The sequence below is a fragment of the Silene latifolia genome, chromosome 1 (assembly GCF_048544455.1).
Source record: "Silene latifolia isolate original U9 population chromosome 1, ASM4854445v1, whole genome shotgun sequence".
NCBI classification, from domain to species: domain Eukaryota; kingdom Viridiplantae; phylum Streptophyta; class Magnoliopsida; order Caryophyllales; family Caryophyllaceae; genus Silene; species Silene latifolia.
Genome location: NC_133526.1, coordinates 23123885 through 23142241, shown reverse-complemented (window position 1 = coordinate 23142241; position 18357 = coordinate 23123885). Strand labels below are relative to the sequence as shown.

Sequence of the window (18357 nt, the reverse complement as noted above, 5' to 3'; positions counted from 1 at the left end):
TTAAATATAGGCCGGATAAAATTAACGGGAATAATGAATTTAACAGAAAAAAAATAGAGGAATTAGTAAAAGAAATAATAGTAACCACGGGAGTAGTGAATGTAATGATATTAAGAAAGAATGTCGTGAAAGTAATAATATTAATAGCGGGGTAGTGAACGTGTCTCATAATTTGAAAATAAATTTTACATTTCATCATAATTACAAGATATGCCGTAGAAAAAAAAATATTATAAATAGTAAACGTGTGAGTTAGACAGGTAGCCCGGGCGAAGCCGGACACCAAACCTAGTATCTTGTATTTTGCAACCTACTGTATAGATCGGTTGGTAAATTTTTATAATACCAATCGCATTGTGGTCATTTGCGACTGATTTTTGGTCGGTTGGTAAAATTACCGACCAACTGTTAATTACTAACCGGATTCGGTCGTTAGTGACTTTACCGACCGAGGTTATTTGCAGTCGACCAGTCGTATGTTTCCGGTCGATAAATGTCCTGTTTCTTGTAGTGGAGGGTCTGGCTCAGAATAATGTGGGACAGAGTCCCAACCCGATTGAGGGGCTGCACAGTAGAGCTGATCATGGGCCGGGCCTATGCGGGCTTGGGCCGGGCCAGGATGATAAAAATGGCCCATATGTGCGGGTTGGGCCGGACCGGGCCAAATGAGAGGGCCTATTTAGCGAGCCCAAGCCCGGCCCTTATTGGCTAAATCGGGCTTTTGGGCCTATATGGGCTTTTCGGGCCCTAAAATTAACGACTTACCGAACGGGATAAGTAGTATAATACCTTCAACTTGTACTTTAAATGTGCACTTAGTATAAAAAATCGTACAAAGTATGATGAAATACATATGAATTAATCTCCAAAAATAGAATTAAAGACAATCATCGACACATTATAATGCTTAATCATATCTAGTAGATATGATTTATGTTACGTGAACATCGCTTTTAAATCTCAATAAATATATACATGAGTTTATAAGGAATTATATATAAAATTTACGCTACTTAAACAAATTTTATAAGAAAAATATTCCTTAATTAATAAATATGGGTCGGGCCGGGCCAAAATTTGGGCCAAATGCTTGGCCCAAACCCGGCCCAAAAGTATATTGGGTTTTTTTGGGCCGGCCCATAGGCTTTTTTGGGCCAAAATAAAAGGCCCAAGCCCTTCAAAAAAGCGGACTGGGCCGGGTCGGGCCAATGGGCTTGGGCCATTTGATCACCTCTACTGCACAGGATGGGCTACTTGCGGCCTTGGCGGGCCTTGAGAGTGATGACTCGCAAGGCGGGATGGGCCCACCCGGGTTGGTCGTTCGACAAGGTCAGCCTAAGAAGCCGATTATCAGTTAGAACGAGTATTTTTCTATACAAGATATAATCTACAATACTAATTTGGTTATTTATTAGTGGTTTCTTTTTCACATATTGTAATATTGTGCCATTTTGATCTTTAGTTTTGAGATGTATTAATACATAATACTTGACGACCCATCTTCTAAACCGCCTTAAAAATTGGTGTGCTCTTCGCATGATCGCCCAAAATCCTAATAAGGAGGCACAACAATGTAATTTTTTTTCCATGCTCTCTTGAGATGCAACACCCCCAAAACAAGCTAATAAAAGGAAACTAGTTGAAGAGTAGTAACTCCATTACTTCAATAGTATCATTGCGGAGAATAACTCGAAGTTCCACTGGCGAATAATCATCATGTTATAAAACAAGATGATTTACAACATGATTTTTGCGAAGAAAGACGAAATCGAGTGAATACTTAACACTAATTCAATATCTTTAAGAAGTGTATTGAATAAGTAAATTTATTAAACGAATCTTATTAACATTTATAAATAACATGAAAAAAGTCAGTTAAGAAAACTTTTAACAATATTGAATCTTATTATTGAATGATTATGAACTTTATTTTCGACATTTTAATATGTCCCAATACAAAGATTATTAGTACTCAACCTTATAAACCATCCTTAAAAATTTATACGACCTTCAAATGACTGACCAAAACTCCAATTAGGAGGCACAACATTATCAAATTGCAAAGTTCTTCCATTACTAATAGTAACCAAGAAAGTCAACCCTTGACCAAGCCATGGCCCACCACCATTGACCTGCCAATTCATACCCCAATTACGTGACATAGTAACCCAATCCCGTCTCAACGAACTCATAACCTTCATATCCGTAACATCTCCAGCATCCCCAACATTGTACACCAGCACAAGCAAAAACCACGGGTTACCCGTAATTTGAAATTTTACACCGCCCCGTCTTGGACAAGCGATACGTCTGTACTTGACGGGAATGATTCCACCTTTGTATTCGGCTATGTTAATGAACATAGGTTCGGATAAGTCGAAGTGGTGTAGTGGTGGGTTGCACCATGAGTGTGGATCGCTTGATGTTGGGCATAAGTTTGTTGCTGTAACTCGGACTACTCCGGCGCCTTGCTTGCACCATTTTGAGTGTGCACACATTAGTTCATAGCATGCTCCACATTTTGCGCCTTCTTCGAATAGAGTTGTGCTTAGCGCTGTTGTTGATAATCCGTATCCGTCTTGAAATACGTCGTATCCACATGCGCCCTCTGTAATATGTACGGAGTACCATGCAAGATGAAGCTCATTTACATTATTGTGAATAAAAAAACTATAATTAATGAAAATGAGGCACGCAAAAAAATAAAGCAGTGCATTAGTAAAATAAATTTAGGTTAATTACTGATTATAGAATTTTAGATAAAAGTAGATGTAATTTGTAATTTATTCCGTATAACATTTCGTACTTGTATACACTCTAACATATACGGATTATATATTTTAAATGTCGACGAGTTTAAATCATATACTGGCCGGTGAACTTACTTTCAGTATAATGTCCTTGCATGTCACCATAAAATGTTGCATGAGCATCCAGCCACCCTTTAGCAGATACGATCGTAACATAAAACGAAATTGCGATAAATACGAAAATAATGCGTGAAAAAAGAGACATCTTGCAAAATCAGTGAAATGCTAGAGAAATAGATTAATTTTTGATGTTCTACTAAGCATGCAAATAAGAAGAACATGAAGGTGGTATTTATAGTTCCATAATTGATTATATTTAGCAAGAAAGAATTTCATCAAATTTGTATATATCCATGTATGGCAAGACATGCACAATTAAATTGAAGTCATATTATTAGTGGATTCAAATTACAATCTTCGTTCAATGTATATTATTATTAGTAAGTAAAAGTATGTGAATATTAAAATATATTTAGTGAGTTTTAAGTTATTATTTGAGGTAAAATAATGTGACAATGTAGTAAATATATAAGGAACTTCTACGTAAATCGTCGTGGATGTTCTATTATTGGTGAGTCTTGATACAATACTCACTCAAGAACCAAGGCGTTTGGTTCAATAGTATGGAATGTCATGGATTGGAATATGAATCCATAATGGTATGGGGTTCTAAATCCATTCCCTCATAAACTTGTTTGGTTCATCTTAAAATTGTAGAAGAGAGGGATGAGTTTGATACCAAGGGGGAAGTTGGGTATCAGATTCTAGAGGGTTGAAATGGAGTTAGAATTTATTGGGTATCTAACTCATTCCAAAAGACTCCAACCATACATTGGAATGAAGCAAATTCATTCTAATCTATTACAAGAGAGCTAACCAAACACCCCCTACCCACCCAAGTCTTGAGAAAGTCTTGGAAATTCAAGACTCAACTTAAGACTCTACAAGAGTCTTGACCCCACCTTTTTATAATGACAACCAATAAATTGCTAACATGTGTTAAACTATTATTGTTTTCCTTTTTTTTTTATCTAAAACCTCATAAGAAAAGTGTAGTGAAAAAGTTGAGTCTGAGGTGAATTGACGGATAATGTATAAAGTTTGAAATGAATATGAGGTGGGTTTGAATAATAAAATAATAAGAAAAGTTAGTGAAAAGTTGATGTAACAGAGTTTTAATTTGGCGAATCTCACCAATAATCATACCTTAAAGGAAGTAATTTGGGTGAAGAATCTTGTTTTGTTAAATCAAAATTTGTTACCCAAGTGAATTAAAAAGTTAGGTTTTCTATAAGATAGTCATATGTATCAATGGGTTAAGTGCTATCTGATATTGATAGAGATATGGTTGGACAAGTTTATTACTTCCTCCTATTCACTAATATCTTCCACATTTCTTAAAGCGGAAAATTCTCAAAGATCTTTCACTTTTTTTATTTGTTTATAATTTGTGGTTAATATAACATGTAATCTCATATTGTCTCCCTACTTTCATTTTCCTCCACATATTACTACTTTACTTGTTATAACAGAAGCAAGAAAGAACAAATAAAGAACAATAAAAGACAAACGCACAGATTTACGTGGTTCACTAACGGTGTGTTAGCTACGTCCACAGGGCAGAAGGGAGAGAGTTTTATTGATATGTGAGGAGTTTTGATTCTGATTCGAGACGGTATGATAAGATAATCTGCTAGGTAGAGGATTAGAGAGTTTATATAATACTCTCTAAACCTAATACAGAATGACCTAATAAAGGCCCAAGACAGACCTAGCCCAATAACAGATACGGATACCGTTTAAGTTTCGGGGGCGTTGCCCCCCCGCATAGTTATTCGAAGCGGCGGTTAACAGAATCAAGGCACAAACCCAACATTACTAAATATTACGAGTAGTTCAAAATCAATGTGGAGGGATCATATAGAATAGAAGGGACTAGGGAGTATCATTTTCCAGGCATTCTATCTACTTTATCCATTTTATGTTTAAGACGAATAAACGAATGTTCCCATGTGTGTTGTGTTATTAATCTCCCACAAACAGAAGTGAAAACATGATTGATTGTGTGTGCATGTATGGATTAGTTTATAGTGGGCTTGCTTATTTTGAAAGAAGAACAAACGTAATGGTGCACACTTGACTTGTTTCCTCTGAAATTGGTGTTAAGTCCCAATCCAACTATACACAAGCACTCGATGATTCTATGAAAGATCAGGTCACTAAGGAGACCAATGTTGTTACTCCTTACCTTATACAACAAATTATTTGATGAACTGCTCTTGTTTAATTGTCATAGTGGGATGTTTTGATTGGTGATGCAAGTATAATAATTAATTTCCTTATGAAGTACTAGCACATTAGTGGTGCAGTTTAATTCAAATGTGCGACTTATAATGACTTATACTGTCTGTTTTAATAGTTTGGTTGCATTTGATTAAAGCCATCACTCATATAAACATTAAAGGTATTTTTTCATCTCAATTATTTATTTACCTTTAATTTAAAATAACACTTATAAAGAATTAAAAAGATAAACAAATGATACTCATAAAAAAAGGGTAAATAAATAATTGAAACGAATGGAATAGCCGAGATGAATGAAATTTGTAAGACTAATTCATTTCATTTATAACTAGTGAATGATGTGCACAGGTCAGAACCGAACCGGAATCGAAATCGATAAAAATCCCGGACCGGATTACAAAATATCCGGATCGAGATCGGACCGGATCGGTTAGACCAGAATTATTTTTACATATCCACTTTTTCAAATTCCGTTCTAAAATTCCGGACTGTTTGGACCAGATTAAATAGGCGTACAATATTTTTTTAAAATAATACTTTAAGAAAAATATATAAATAATAATAATTCCGATCTTTCCTGTTCAATACCAAACCCGAATCTTAGGGTTGTTTGGTTGATCAAGGAACTTAATTTTCCTAGGAAAATACAATTCATGGGAATTAAGTTCCCTCATCCAATTCGGGTGAATTTCGGAAAAGTGTTTGGTTGCTCATGTAGGAATTAAATTCCACAGGAACTTCCAATGACCAAGGGGGGAGTAGGTAAGCAACTTCCTACATCATGTAGGCATTGGAAGTTCCTGAGAAGTTCTAATTCCTACATTTTCCAAAATTTATGGCAACCAAACAACCCATGTTTTTTAAAATCATGGGATTTTCCAATGCCTATGTTTTCTAAGTGGCAACCAAACGACCCTTAGAAAATGTTGGACTGCGGACCAGATCAAATTTTTTAATTCCGGTACCGATCCAAACTGATACATTTTTTCGTCCGGACTGGATTTTGCACACCCCAACTTCTCGCATTGTTTAATGTTTATGAATGAAGTAGCCCAATGTTATGAATGTAAGTTAGCCCACAAATTCCCGATTTACCAAGATGGGCTATTCATCATGAATAATGATCCAAGATGACCACGTCTTAAAACAGGCGCACACACACACACATCTATATACACTTACACACCTCAACCCTAGATAAAAACCCTTCTTTTATCACTCCTCCCTACTTCTCTCTCGCCGCCGCAAACACAAAAGAAGAAGAAGAAAAAGCTTCACAAAAATGGAGGGTGGTTCAATCAAGATATCCAAAGCTGTCAAAGATGTTTCTCCTCATGATTTCGTCAAGGCTTACGCTTCTCACCTTAAGCGTTCTGGAAAGGTCCTTCTTTTTCTTTTCTTTTTTCTTACTTTTTATCTTAATTACTCTCTTTACTAATCAAATTACATTATTTTATTTTGATTTACTCTGATTTTTTTTCTGTTTAGATGTTCATATTATTGTATGAAAATTATGTGAAAGGAGATTACATCTATTTTCACGCATTTTAACGGTTAGATTTTAGAAATGTATTACGGAAATAATGTTACCTTGTTGCTGTGTTTTATTTTAATCGATTTTAGTTTAATTCGATATTTGTAGGCGACTTTTGTCGATGTATGACGTCCTAGGTTTTATGTTAATGATTATATATTTTGTTAATTTTTGTTTGATGATGAAGATTTGTTTACATTTAACTTCTTAAAAATGTATTCTCTTCGTCTTCAATGTGATATATGTTTTAATAGAGGTAAACAATTGATTGAGACACTGGAGTATATATGCATCTGTGTGTAAAGCTGATGAAAAATTACTACTTAGTCAAACGTAAAGAACATAATGAATCGGACGATGTACTACATTTGTGAGTTTCTGACAAAACAAATGATACGGAGTATATGAGTATTTTTGCAGTGTTTGCTTGAAATCTGTACTTCGGGGTTGTAATCGTTTCATAAAAGAATTTGGATAGTTGGCTAAAAAATTAATGACATGAGCTTGAAATCTGTCCTTTGGGGTTGTAAAAATAGTGTATGTTGTATTGCTAGATCTTATTTTTAGAAATGAAATTGTATGTGTAGTTGGTTTCGAAAATTTGGAGTTGTATAGAGCATTCTTTGTGATTCCAGTTGGGGACAACTTTAACCTATTGTGTTTGTTTCGGAAATGTAGATGGAGCTCCCACACTGGACTGACATCGTGAAGACCGGAAAGCACAAGGAACTCGCTCCATACGATCCTGACTGGTACTACATCAGGGCTGGTAAATTTCTGTTATAGCTCTATTTGTTAGAGTATTTGCCATCTATTGCATTTGTCCATGTCTAATTTGCTGCTTTCGATGGTAGTGAGTATGGTAGTATCTATTCCTCCTCCTCTTTAACTAAGAAGGATTGACCAAAATACTTTTGCAATTATTCAGGGTCGTGTTTAAACTCTTGGTGTGATTATGGCTGATGTAAGTTCTTTTTTTGGTGTCAGCTTCAATTGCTAGGAAAGTGTACTTGAGGGGTGGAATTGGAGTTGGTGGATTCAGGAGGATATATGGAGGAAGCCAAAGGAATGGAAGTCGTCCCCGTCACTTCTGCATGAGCAGTGGTTCTGTTGCTCGCCACATTCTTCAGCAATTGCAGAGTATCAACATCATCGAAATTGATCCCAAGGGGTGAGTTTGTTTTATTTCATTGTCACAATGGATAGTAGTCAAAGCTCTCATGTTATTGCTCTAGAGTGGTACACAACTACATATCACTTGTGTGATTTTCAATGCTGAACATTTGTTCGCTCAAGATAGTAGTCAAAGTGATTATCTTTATGTTGCACTTAAAAATTTCCTAAAATCCTATGTAGCTGAAATTCCTTGTCGTGACTCGTGAGTTCTTCTCATGATAATTGCATGTCATACGTCTGACCTAATTCATTTTGGTTCCTTCAGGTTGCATTACAACCAATTTGCTCACTTTAACCAATATATATCATCCAAATAACAAATATATTTAGACTTCGTAAATTTGTATTCACATTGTTATTTATTTTCTTGACGTCACACTTGTTAATATTCAAAACACATCATTAACTCGGATAACATTGTCTGCCTTATACCTGAGTTTACCAAGTAAACAATTGTTCAAACAATCAAACCTCCAATGCACTAATGTAATTTAAGTGTAACTAAACTGGGTTAGTAATTTAAGTGCATTATTTTTTTTATGTTGGTTTAGACTTTAGAGTTTGTATCTTTCGATTTTTTTTAGTAAGATTCCTAGTTTATTGTTTTCTTATGAGACTAATGAAAAGTCTTACTAATGAGTAACGATGCAAATCCTATATTGCAGTGGAAGGAAAATCACTTCAAGTGGCCAAAGAGATCTTGACCAGGTTGCTGGTAGAATCGGTGCTGATGAGGTTTAAGAAACTTGCCGGGCATCTACTCATTAGTCGGTCCCTTCAGTGTTTTGGGTTTTTCTTTACGTTTTGAGGAGCTAGTTTTTGAATGGAATGAATTATGTCTTTAATTTCTATGCTAGACATGCTAGTTTCTGGTTCAACTATTAGGGTTTCAACCTTTTTTTAATGAGATTTTGAGTTGTGAAAGATTTGAATTATGAAATTATAATCGACTCATTTTGTTATGGTTCTGCACTTAAACAAGTGCCAGATCTAGGGATTTCAAGGGCGGGGAGAGGGGATTTCAGGAATGGAGGTTGTTTGTGTATGTCGTTTTTGGAACCACATCAAAAGTACCCTAGTATGGTTGCGTAGCTGCAAGCTTACAACACTTGCATGTATCCACCTCCCTCTGTCTGTATTCTTCATATATGCTCCCTCTGTCTTTAATCTTCATATGTATGAGACCACAGAAACTATATTGGATGGTAGAATCAGCGAAACGTGTTAGGCATGTACATTGATAGTGTCGTGCAACTTCCACGTATGGGTTTAGCTCGGCTGCAGTTGCTGCAGTAAATACTGGTTTGCATGTCTCTATTATTCACTAGAGCTAGACAACGCCACCTACACAATTTATACAATTAATAGGATGTTAAGCACGTACGAATCCAGTTTTCTTTGTATAACTTGTGTGCGAATCTGGAAGAAAGTGTTGGTGAATATATGAATGGGAAGCATGAAGACGTTCAGTTGTGGACATATGTTAGGGCATTGTTCTCTATATTATACACTTCATAAGCCCAACTTCAAAGGCAATACTCTTTCTCTGCTCGAGCTATGCTTACCAAACCAAGAAGCCACTATTATCTTTCTCTGAGACTTGATATAGGAATAGGTAGTTGCGCCATAATACGGCTTACATCGCTAAAAAATGTTATCTTGTTAATCTAAAACCATACGTAATTAGCGGGGTTTTTCAAAAAATAAACCATAATTGTTTTATGGCAAGGTGACACAGAACGGAAAAACAATTGTACTATAAAACAACTAGTCTGGAGTAAAGTTGTTTTTACTATAGAGGTGATCAAATGCGAGTTTGAGTTGACCTTGTGTTTAATTTTTGGCTCATAGGCAACCAGATTTGAGATATAAGTTAATGACCCGCGTATTTGTAATTTTCTTAAAATACCTTGTTTATACCTGCTTATTTTGTAGGTCAGATAAACAGGACGTAATGAACACAAATCCTCATGAACCACTTTACACAAAATCACCGAATCCAAAAATAATGATACTCATAGCCTCCATCCATCAAATTCGGGGCTTTCATCAATAATTAATCGATGGTAAGCCCCAAAATCGTTTCATCTTTCAATTAATAGTATGCGTATTTGTCATCTAATCAATAAAAGTCTCTCTTTTTTGGGAGAATCATTTTTCAGTTTTTTCTATCCTTTATTTTTTGGGTTTCTAGTTAATCGTGGATTTAGTTTCAATCAAAATATAGACAAGAGTAATTCGTTGGTGGTTCGTCGCACATTACTTCAATGGATACAAGTTATTTGTCAACGATCTATGAAACTAGTAAGAGATATTTTTCCTTTTACAATTTATCATACGAAGGATCCTCTCATCAAAAGCTGTATGAAGATAGCGATACGAGACAAAGCCGAATTCTCAGATCATGATTTGAGATCAATAGATTCGTTTTCGATTATAGTTATCATTTGTAAGTGGCGTATGACGTACTATTAATGAAATTATTCTTTTATTTCAAAAATAAAAATAAAAATAACGATACTCATAAACAACAGCTAGTCTTGTTATAGACGGATATATCCGTCTATAGCTAAAAACGGGTCAAATAGCTTGAAAGTGGTGACATTTTTGGCCCCACCACCCCGCTTGTTGTTTGTCCTATTAGAATGTGATATTAGAATGTGATATGTCTTTAGTTATAGACGGATATGTGCCGTCTATAATGAGATTTTATGCATAAACTAAGTGATTATCTCTAAAAGGGTTATTTAATATAAATACTCCAAACTATATGAGGTATTCTCTTAATACTCCGAACTATACTTTAACTCAAAATAAACTAAACTTTAAGTACCCTCTTCTCAAAATAAAATCAGGTGACCGACTACCTGTTTAACAGGTCATTGTAATTTTTTCCAAAAAATTAATAAATGGAGGACAATATTTTTCCCCCTTTCTCGTATCACAAACCATTAGATCTAGGGATGGCAATGGGTCGGGTCTGGGTCGGGTCCACCCAAACCCGGACCCGGACCCGGAATGCCAACCTCAGACCCATACCCGACCCAGACCCGCTAAGGTCCAAAATCAGCAGACCCATACCCAGACCCGATAGGTTTGGGTCGGGTCCGGGTCTACCCGCGGGTCCAATCTTCAACAAATTCACTAACAAATACTTCAGATAAAATCCCCAATTTCCAAATCTAACAAACCCTAATTTATCAAATTTTCCAAATCGCCCCAATTTCATACTTAATTCTGACAATTTCACTCATATTCATACAAAATCTAAACCTAATTAAAGTGCAAAATTAAAAGAATGGACAAACAAAAAGTAACTTTGATGCAATAAGCTCCTCTTTAACAAGAATCTCTCTGTCACCCTTGTCTTCTCCTTGCTTCTTTTTTTCATTCTTGGTTGAATATGACAGTTTCGTCATTTTCATCAAAGCAAGTAGGGTATGTGTTTGATTGAGTATAGTAATTTGGGGAAAGAATAGTAAAATAAGTGAATGTGGTGGTCTGGGATTTTGAATTATTTTAAGAATAGACTTAGTTTGTTTATGCAAAACGCCAATGGGTGTGTATCAGTGTATGTGTGTACGTTCAAGACTTTCAACGTTTTTTTTAAGGGTCCAAGGATCGGGTCCGGGTCTCGTAACTCAGACCCATACCCGGATCCGATATATTTCTTGAAGACCCATACCCGACCCATGCTCGTTGGGTCTGAAAAATGAGACCCATATCCGCCACATTAGGGTCCGACCCTCAGGGTCTGGGTCGGGTCCCCGACCCACTGCCATCCCTAATTAGATCATTCAACCAACCCACCATACCACCATAGACTCATCCTTATCCTCCACCCATCCTCCGCAACCCAGCCCTTCCTCGCCGGCTTGTCAACATATTCGCCGCACAATCGGCGGCTTGTCATCAGACATCACTAGCTCCCCTTACCTCTTCTCCATCTCGCCTCACAAACCCCACATCACGCCGGCGCAATCATTTGACGGCTGATTACTGACCTTGTCGATAATTATCCCTAATCACCACCAACACAATTTCATTCAAAAGCTACTTAAATTTCCAATCTCCAAACAAAATAATGATAAAGCAAATAAAAGCACAACAATTCAGCAACTATGAGATTTACAATCAAGGAGAAGCTGTTCAAGCTTAGCGGCAGCGGAATGATACATTAACACCGGATTTGTTCCATTCAACATTTCAACTCGATTAATTTAGTAAGCGACAGCGAAAATGGGGGTTCATAGATGCAGATAATGAGAGGGATTGTAGCAATATGGGTGATTGACATTAGTTTATTGAGTGACATAAATTGTTGTGGTTAATAGAGCATAGGGAAGCGTGAAACGGTGTAGGTGGCGATTAGGCGTGGTTGTAAAGCTTGGGTAGTTGTGGTGGTAGTGGATTTTTGACGTAAATTAATGGCGGTGGTGAGGTGTGATTAGCGGTGGTGGTGAGGTAGGATGGTGAGGCTAATTTGATTGAGGAAAAGATAAAGAGGTAAGAAATTGGAGGGGTATTAATGCCATCAGCTTTAACCTGGTATAACAGGTCAAAAATTGAGTCTGTATTTTTTGAGAAGAGGGTACTTAAAGTTCGTTTTATTTTGAGTTAAAGTATAGTTTGGAATATTATAAGAAGAGCCCATATAGTTTGAAGTATTTATGTTAAATAACTCTAAAAAGAATCCATTTTACACTTTTACCGCCCACTAAATTAATTTGTGATCTTTTTAAATTAAAAAGGAACAACACACACTATGACACTAACGCACGTCTCTCGAGTTTCCCGCAATTCACAAACGAGTCATTCGCGGCCAGTTTCTTCTTCTACTCCTCTAGCTATTCACAAATTTCGGACACTTTCCGTCACAAGCTTGTGAGAGCATTCACAATGGTAAACAACAACCTTACTAGCTTAACTCTCCACATCACATTTTTAAGCTACAACACTTTTAAGCTACAAACTTCTCCAATGGTTAAGCTATAAGAGTTATTGCTTAAATGGACTTATATACATTTATTTAATTGACACATATCTCTTTGTGGGTCTATTTGAGTTCTAGCTAAACCCATTTAATTCTTTCAAACTCAAACTAAGTTCACGTGAAGTTTCTTGATAGTTGAAGAACAAATTTTGAAATTTTTAGAATTTGCAAACAAGTCCTTTTGTTCAACCATTGGAGATGCTCTAAACTCTCACAAGCTGGGTTGTGAGAGTTCACAAGCGAGACCTTCTATTAGGTATTATTCACTTATTATTTTTCGCTCAATTATTTCAATAGTATTCCATTCAATTCACATACTTCTTAGCTTAAAAACCATGTTTAGGTTTTTGGATTTTTCATTGATATAGATTAATTAGGTTTAAATTCCATACTTTTAGGAACTTGAATTAAGGCCATTCTTTGTTACAGAGTATTTCGATTGTTCTGGAGTGACCCTCGTAGGCTCAGGGTAGTCGACTAGTCGTAACGCCACTTGAAAATATATGGTTAAGCTACTAAAAAAGAAGCCTCCCACGAAATGACCGAGTACATTTCATCTTTTGGCAATTTGGCGGTTATTATTCCTCTATGCCTCACTCCCCAAACCCCAAAGTGTAGGCGGAGTAGCTTGTAATTTGAGAGAAGGGTGTATGAACTCTGTAATCTATTTCAATTAATTTGAGGTTTTTTAATTTTATTTTAGGCGTAGTTTAATTTCTTGTTTTAGCAAAATGGTGAGCTATTGAGCTCCTTTGGAACATTTCTTCTTTCTCCGTCCAAGACATTTTACTACAGTTTTCAAAATCCGGTCGCATATTTTTAAAATATGTAGTGAATTCGGGGTGAAAAGAGGTTTGTACACTCTTTATAAAAACCTCGGTTCTACAAAGTTGAATTAGGTATACAGAAAACAATATTTACTTAATTAGCTCAATTCCGATATCAATCCATGATTTTTTTTTTAAAGGAACACTGATAAAGAGGGAGGAGTGGCGTTATTTAAATATTTACGACTAAAGTTGGAGCTATTTTGACGTTTAAGTAAAGTTGATATTCCATCAGGCCGCTAATTGCTCACTCCCTTCCCTCAAACTCCCTCTTCTGAACAAGACTGAATTTTATCAGCAATTTTGGTTTTCCCTATTCTTTCAATTTTGTCATTTTTGGCTTATGTTGTTATTACAACTGATTGTTGGGTAGGATTTATTGTGTTGTGATTGGTAGTGCATTATTTGTGGTTTTAAGTGCTGCTTTCCTGGACTGTACACATAATGTTTGTTATAATGCTTCATTGAGTTTGTCGATTATCTTTTTGACTGCCTTTACTGTAAATTGGATTTTCTATTTTTTCGCTGCTGTTACTCCGACCCTTCCTATTCACTCGGGCACCCGTGTCCGACGCTCGTCATTCGAACACCTCATTTAAAGCCAAAATATGCATTTTTTTTAATAAAACAGTTGAGTCCGACTTTTGGACAGACACCTCTGTAAGATACTTCTAAATGATTTTGAGTAACATAGAGCTTACTGTATTACGACTGTATATGGGAACTACAATATAGTTCATAAGAATCGTCGTGAATCCATTCTACTGTTCTGGGATTACAGGGTTTAGGGTTTTTCGTTTTGCTTTGAGCTTTGATATTAGTATACGTGAGCTATGATATACTCTGGAAGAATCGCCCTGTTGTGTGTTGTACTGTAGATTTCCAGCATTATTACGTTTTCACTGTTACAGATTTTCATGTTTTAAGGTTTAGCAATTTATGCAGCTTTTTTGTGCAGATCTGGTTTTGAAGGTTCAGCCAACAAGATTGGTGTGGGTGTTGTAACCTTAGATCTGGTTTCTTAAATTGATGGTTTTTTAACTGGTAAGGAAAAGATGAAGAGAATGATCGCCCTGGCTTTTGAAGGTTCAGCCAGCAAGATTGGTGTGAGTGTAGTAACCTTAGACGGAACCATCTTAGCAAACCCACGCCACACCTATATTTCCCTACCTGGCCATGGGTTTCTTCCTCAACAAATTTCACACCATCACTTAGAACATGCCTCGCCACTTGTAAAAACCGCCCTTAAGACTGCTTGTAAGTTGTAAATTGTGATCGAGTTACTTTCGTCAATAACAATTTGTTAGTCTAATTGAGCTAGTTCTATGATATATTTGTGATTGAATTGGTCATCGTGAATAGGGCCATAGGGGTAGGATTTGTGACTTTTATGCAGTTCATTAATAAGGTGAGTTTTGAATGGAGCAGGGGGAGTTTGTGGTAGCCAGATAGGCGATAAGAGTCGTCAAATGTCTGAGGTTATATTGTTAGAGTGTCCTTTCAGTTATTCACCTTTACTGTTATGTGAATGTTTCTTATGCTGATCAGCTTGCTAAGAAAGGAGAAAAGTTAGATCTTCCTTACGCTGTGAAAGGAATGGACGTTTCTTTTAGTGGTATATTGAGCTTTATTGAATAAACGATGAGTGCACACCTGCAGATTTGTGCTACTCCTTACAGGTATGCACTATTGTATATTGCATTATCAAACTCTATATTATCTAGACTCTTCACTAACAGTGATGCACCCATATATCTGACATGACACTCAAGGATATTATGTGGTATAGGTACCTGATCCTTACCAATGTAGCACTTCTCCTAGAGGAGCCAAATATGGAGGTCCACATGACACAAATAGTGAAGATACTTTCATGAATTATTTAGTAGGATCTTTAATGATTTTAAGCCTAATTGCACAAACATCCATATCTTCCAATTATCTCCCTTCTCTCTCTTGCAAACACAGGAAGAAGAAGAAGAATACAATTCACAGAAAATAGAAGGTGGTTCAATCAAAATATCCAAAAGCTGTCAAAAGATGTTTCACCTCATGATTTCGTCAAGGCTTACACTTCTCACCTTAAGCGTTCTGGAAAGGTCCTTCATTTTCAACCTTTTCTTTTCATTTCCTTTTGCTTTAATGTTAATTACGATGCAAATGACATGATTTGATTTACTGTAACATGTTCATATTATTGTATTTTATCGCGTGATTAATGTTTTAAACAAATGTGTAAAAATGACTTGAAAAGTGCGAGCTCTCTTTTTATTGCGTGATTAATGATTTAAACAATCGTTGTTAGGGCTAATCGGTTTTAATTAATTCGATTTATTATTTAGGCTACTTCTGCCGATGTTGAGTTTTGTTTAGTTTTGCTGCTAGTGTCGTTGTTAGTTTTAATGGTAGTGAGGAGTATTTATTTTGTTAATTTTTTTTTTTGATGATGAAGTTTTATTGAAAAATTACTAAATCAAACGTAAAGAATCTAATGAATCGGATGCACGAAATAATTGACACGGTGTATACGAGTATTTGAGTATTTTTTAGCGTGTCTATCATAAAGTTTTTGTTTGAAATCAGTATTATGGAGTTATAATCCCTTCTTAAAATGATTTCACTAGCTGGCTACAAATCTTATGTTGCAAGCTTCACCATTCTCGTCAGATTACTACATCTTTAAAAAGTAAAGTAGAATGTGTACATGATCTCGAAAATTTAGTTATATAGGACTATAGGAGTATATTTTGTGCGATCTCGGTTGGGGTCTAATTTTACCTAGTACTTTTGTTTTGTAACGTAGATGGAGCTTCCTCACTGGACTGACATTGTGAAGACTGGAAAAACACAAGGAACTCGCTCCATACGACCCTGACTGGTACTACATCAGGGCTGGTAAGTCTTTGCTTGTGCTCAGCAATCTGCTCTGTAGTTGCCCTATTTGTCAGAGTTCTAGCCTGTTTTGCTGTTGGTGTTGTAATGTCAAATATGATGGAACCAACTATGGCATTCGACCATGTCTAATCGCTGTTTTCACTGGTAATGAATATGGGTAAATTGTCTGAGCCAATAGGAGTAGGCATGCACATTTAGGGATGTCTAATATTTTCCGTCCCAAATAACTTATTCAATGACAGTTGACCCAATAAAGCTGTACAAAAATGTGTCCGTAATATATTTGCTACTATTCATGGACATATTTAAGCTCTTGTGGTGGTATTGCTGATGTAAGTTTCTTTCTTTATGTCAGCTTCTATTGCTAGGAAAGTGTACTTGTGAGGTGGAATTGGAGTTGGTGGGTTTAGGAGGATATATGGAGGAAGCCAAAGGAATGGAAGTCGCTCTCGTCACTTCTGCAAGAGCAGCGGCTCTGTTGCTCGCCACTTTCTTCAGCAATTGCAGAGTATCAACATAATCGAAATTGATCCCAAGGGGTGAGTTTTTTTTGTCTTATTTCAATGGGCCATGAATTGTAGTCAAAGACTCTGTTAGTCTAACCCATAGCAATTATTCCAGCTGGCTACATATGCTATTATCAATCCTTACATCGGTATATTACCCATTACTGCTATTTACTAAACACAGTCCGTTTAAATGATTTGCTTTATGTTGCACTTGAAAATTCTCTGAAATCTCGGGTCACTGCAATTCCTTGTTGTGAGTAATTCATATGAAAATGGAATGTCATGCCTCTGACCTACATTTTATTTCTGGTTCCTTTAGCTTGTGCTACATTAACTTTACTCATTTTAACCAATAAATCGTCTAATATAACAGCTACCTCATGTTACCTATGTTAACAATTGTTCAATCAATCGAATCCCAAGTCACCAATTTAACTATGAAAGATATTATGCAAACTCCAGTAGCTAAAGTGCTGTTAAAAGTTTCAGGGCATTATTTTCTTGTGTTAGTTTAGATTTCGTCTTTTGATCTTTTTAGTGACTTTATCTGGCTCCCAGTTTATTGTTTTCTTACGACACTAACGAAAAGTCGACTGATGATGCAAATTTTGAATTGCAGTGGAAGGAGAATCACTTCAAGTGGCCAAAGAGATCTCGACCAGGTTGCTGGTAGAATCGGTGCTGATGAGGTTTAAGAAACTTGTCGTGCATCTACTCATTTGTCGGTCCCTTCAGCATTTTGGTTTTTATTTTTTCGAGTTTTGAGGAGTAGTTTTTGAATGGAATGGAAACTTGCTAGTTTTGAGTTCCACTATTAGAATTCAACCTTTTTTATATCGTGTTTAAGTTATGAAAAGATTTTAATTATGAACTTAATGTTCCGGGTTTTCTTAGATGTTCTATACTGACCGCTGTATAGGTACGTTCCCCAGACCGCAAGGGATTTTAAGGGCCGGGTGGAGGTTTTTTTTGGTGATGCTGCTTTTTTCTCTGTGCGGTTTGGATTTTGGTGTTGGGTTCATGAGTATCATGGATTGACAGTGGATTTCAAGAAGGTTGAGTTGTGGCGAATTTTGGTGAGTGAATTGAAAAGTAAAAGTAGCCTCGAGCAATATACTAGAAATCAAAATCAAATTGCAAGTCCAGTTTGGGGCATAAAGAACGGTTTTTAACGCAATTTTCAGAACAAGCACGATAATATCACGACTTTTGGTGACCAAGACCAAGTAACCGTTGAACATACTGTGGACACGGGCCCACCTGCGTATGCCCAGCCGATCTGTGGACAATAGCAGCGGTCTTTTTGAAA

General features: G+C 36.3%; 2 protein-coding genes and 1 pseudogene across 2 annotated transcripts; 2 read left to right on the top strand and 1 right to left on the bottom strand.

Annotated features, from left to right (window-relative positions):
* Positions 1-1885: 1885 nt before the first annotated feature.
* On the bottom strand, positions 1886-3112 carry LOC141655975 (expansin-A25-like). Its single transcript, XM_074462980.1, has 2 exons — positions 2886-3112; positions 1886-2608 (listed from the first exon to the last, which is right to left on the bottom strand). Exons 1-2 carry the CDS (start codon positions 3013-3015, stop codon positions 1992-1994), a joined length of 747 nt encoding a protein of 248 aa, XP_074319081.1. The 5' UTR covers positions 3016-3112; the 3' UTR covers positions 1886-1991.
* A 3176-nt stretch (positions 3113-6288) lies between these two features.
* Positions 6289-8786, top strand: LOC141601324 (small ribosomal subunit protein eS19x-like). Its single transcript, XM_074421597.1, has 4 exons — positions 6289-6495; positions 7327-7417; positions 7636-7819; positions 8490-8786. The coding sequence occupies exons 1-4, from the start codon at positions 6397-6399 to the stop codon at positions 8563-8565; spliced, it is 450 nt and encodes a 149-aa protein (XP_074277698.1). The 5' UTR covers positions 6289-6396; the 3' UTR covers positions 8566-8786.
* Positions 8787-14699: 5913 nt separating this feature from the next.
* Positions 14700-17827, top strand: LOC141641959 (uncharacterized; annotated as a pseudogene).
* Positions 17828-18357: the final 530 nt, after the last annotated feature.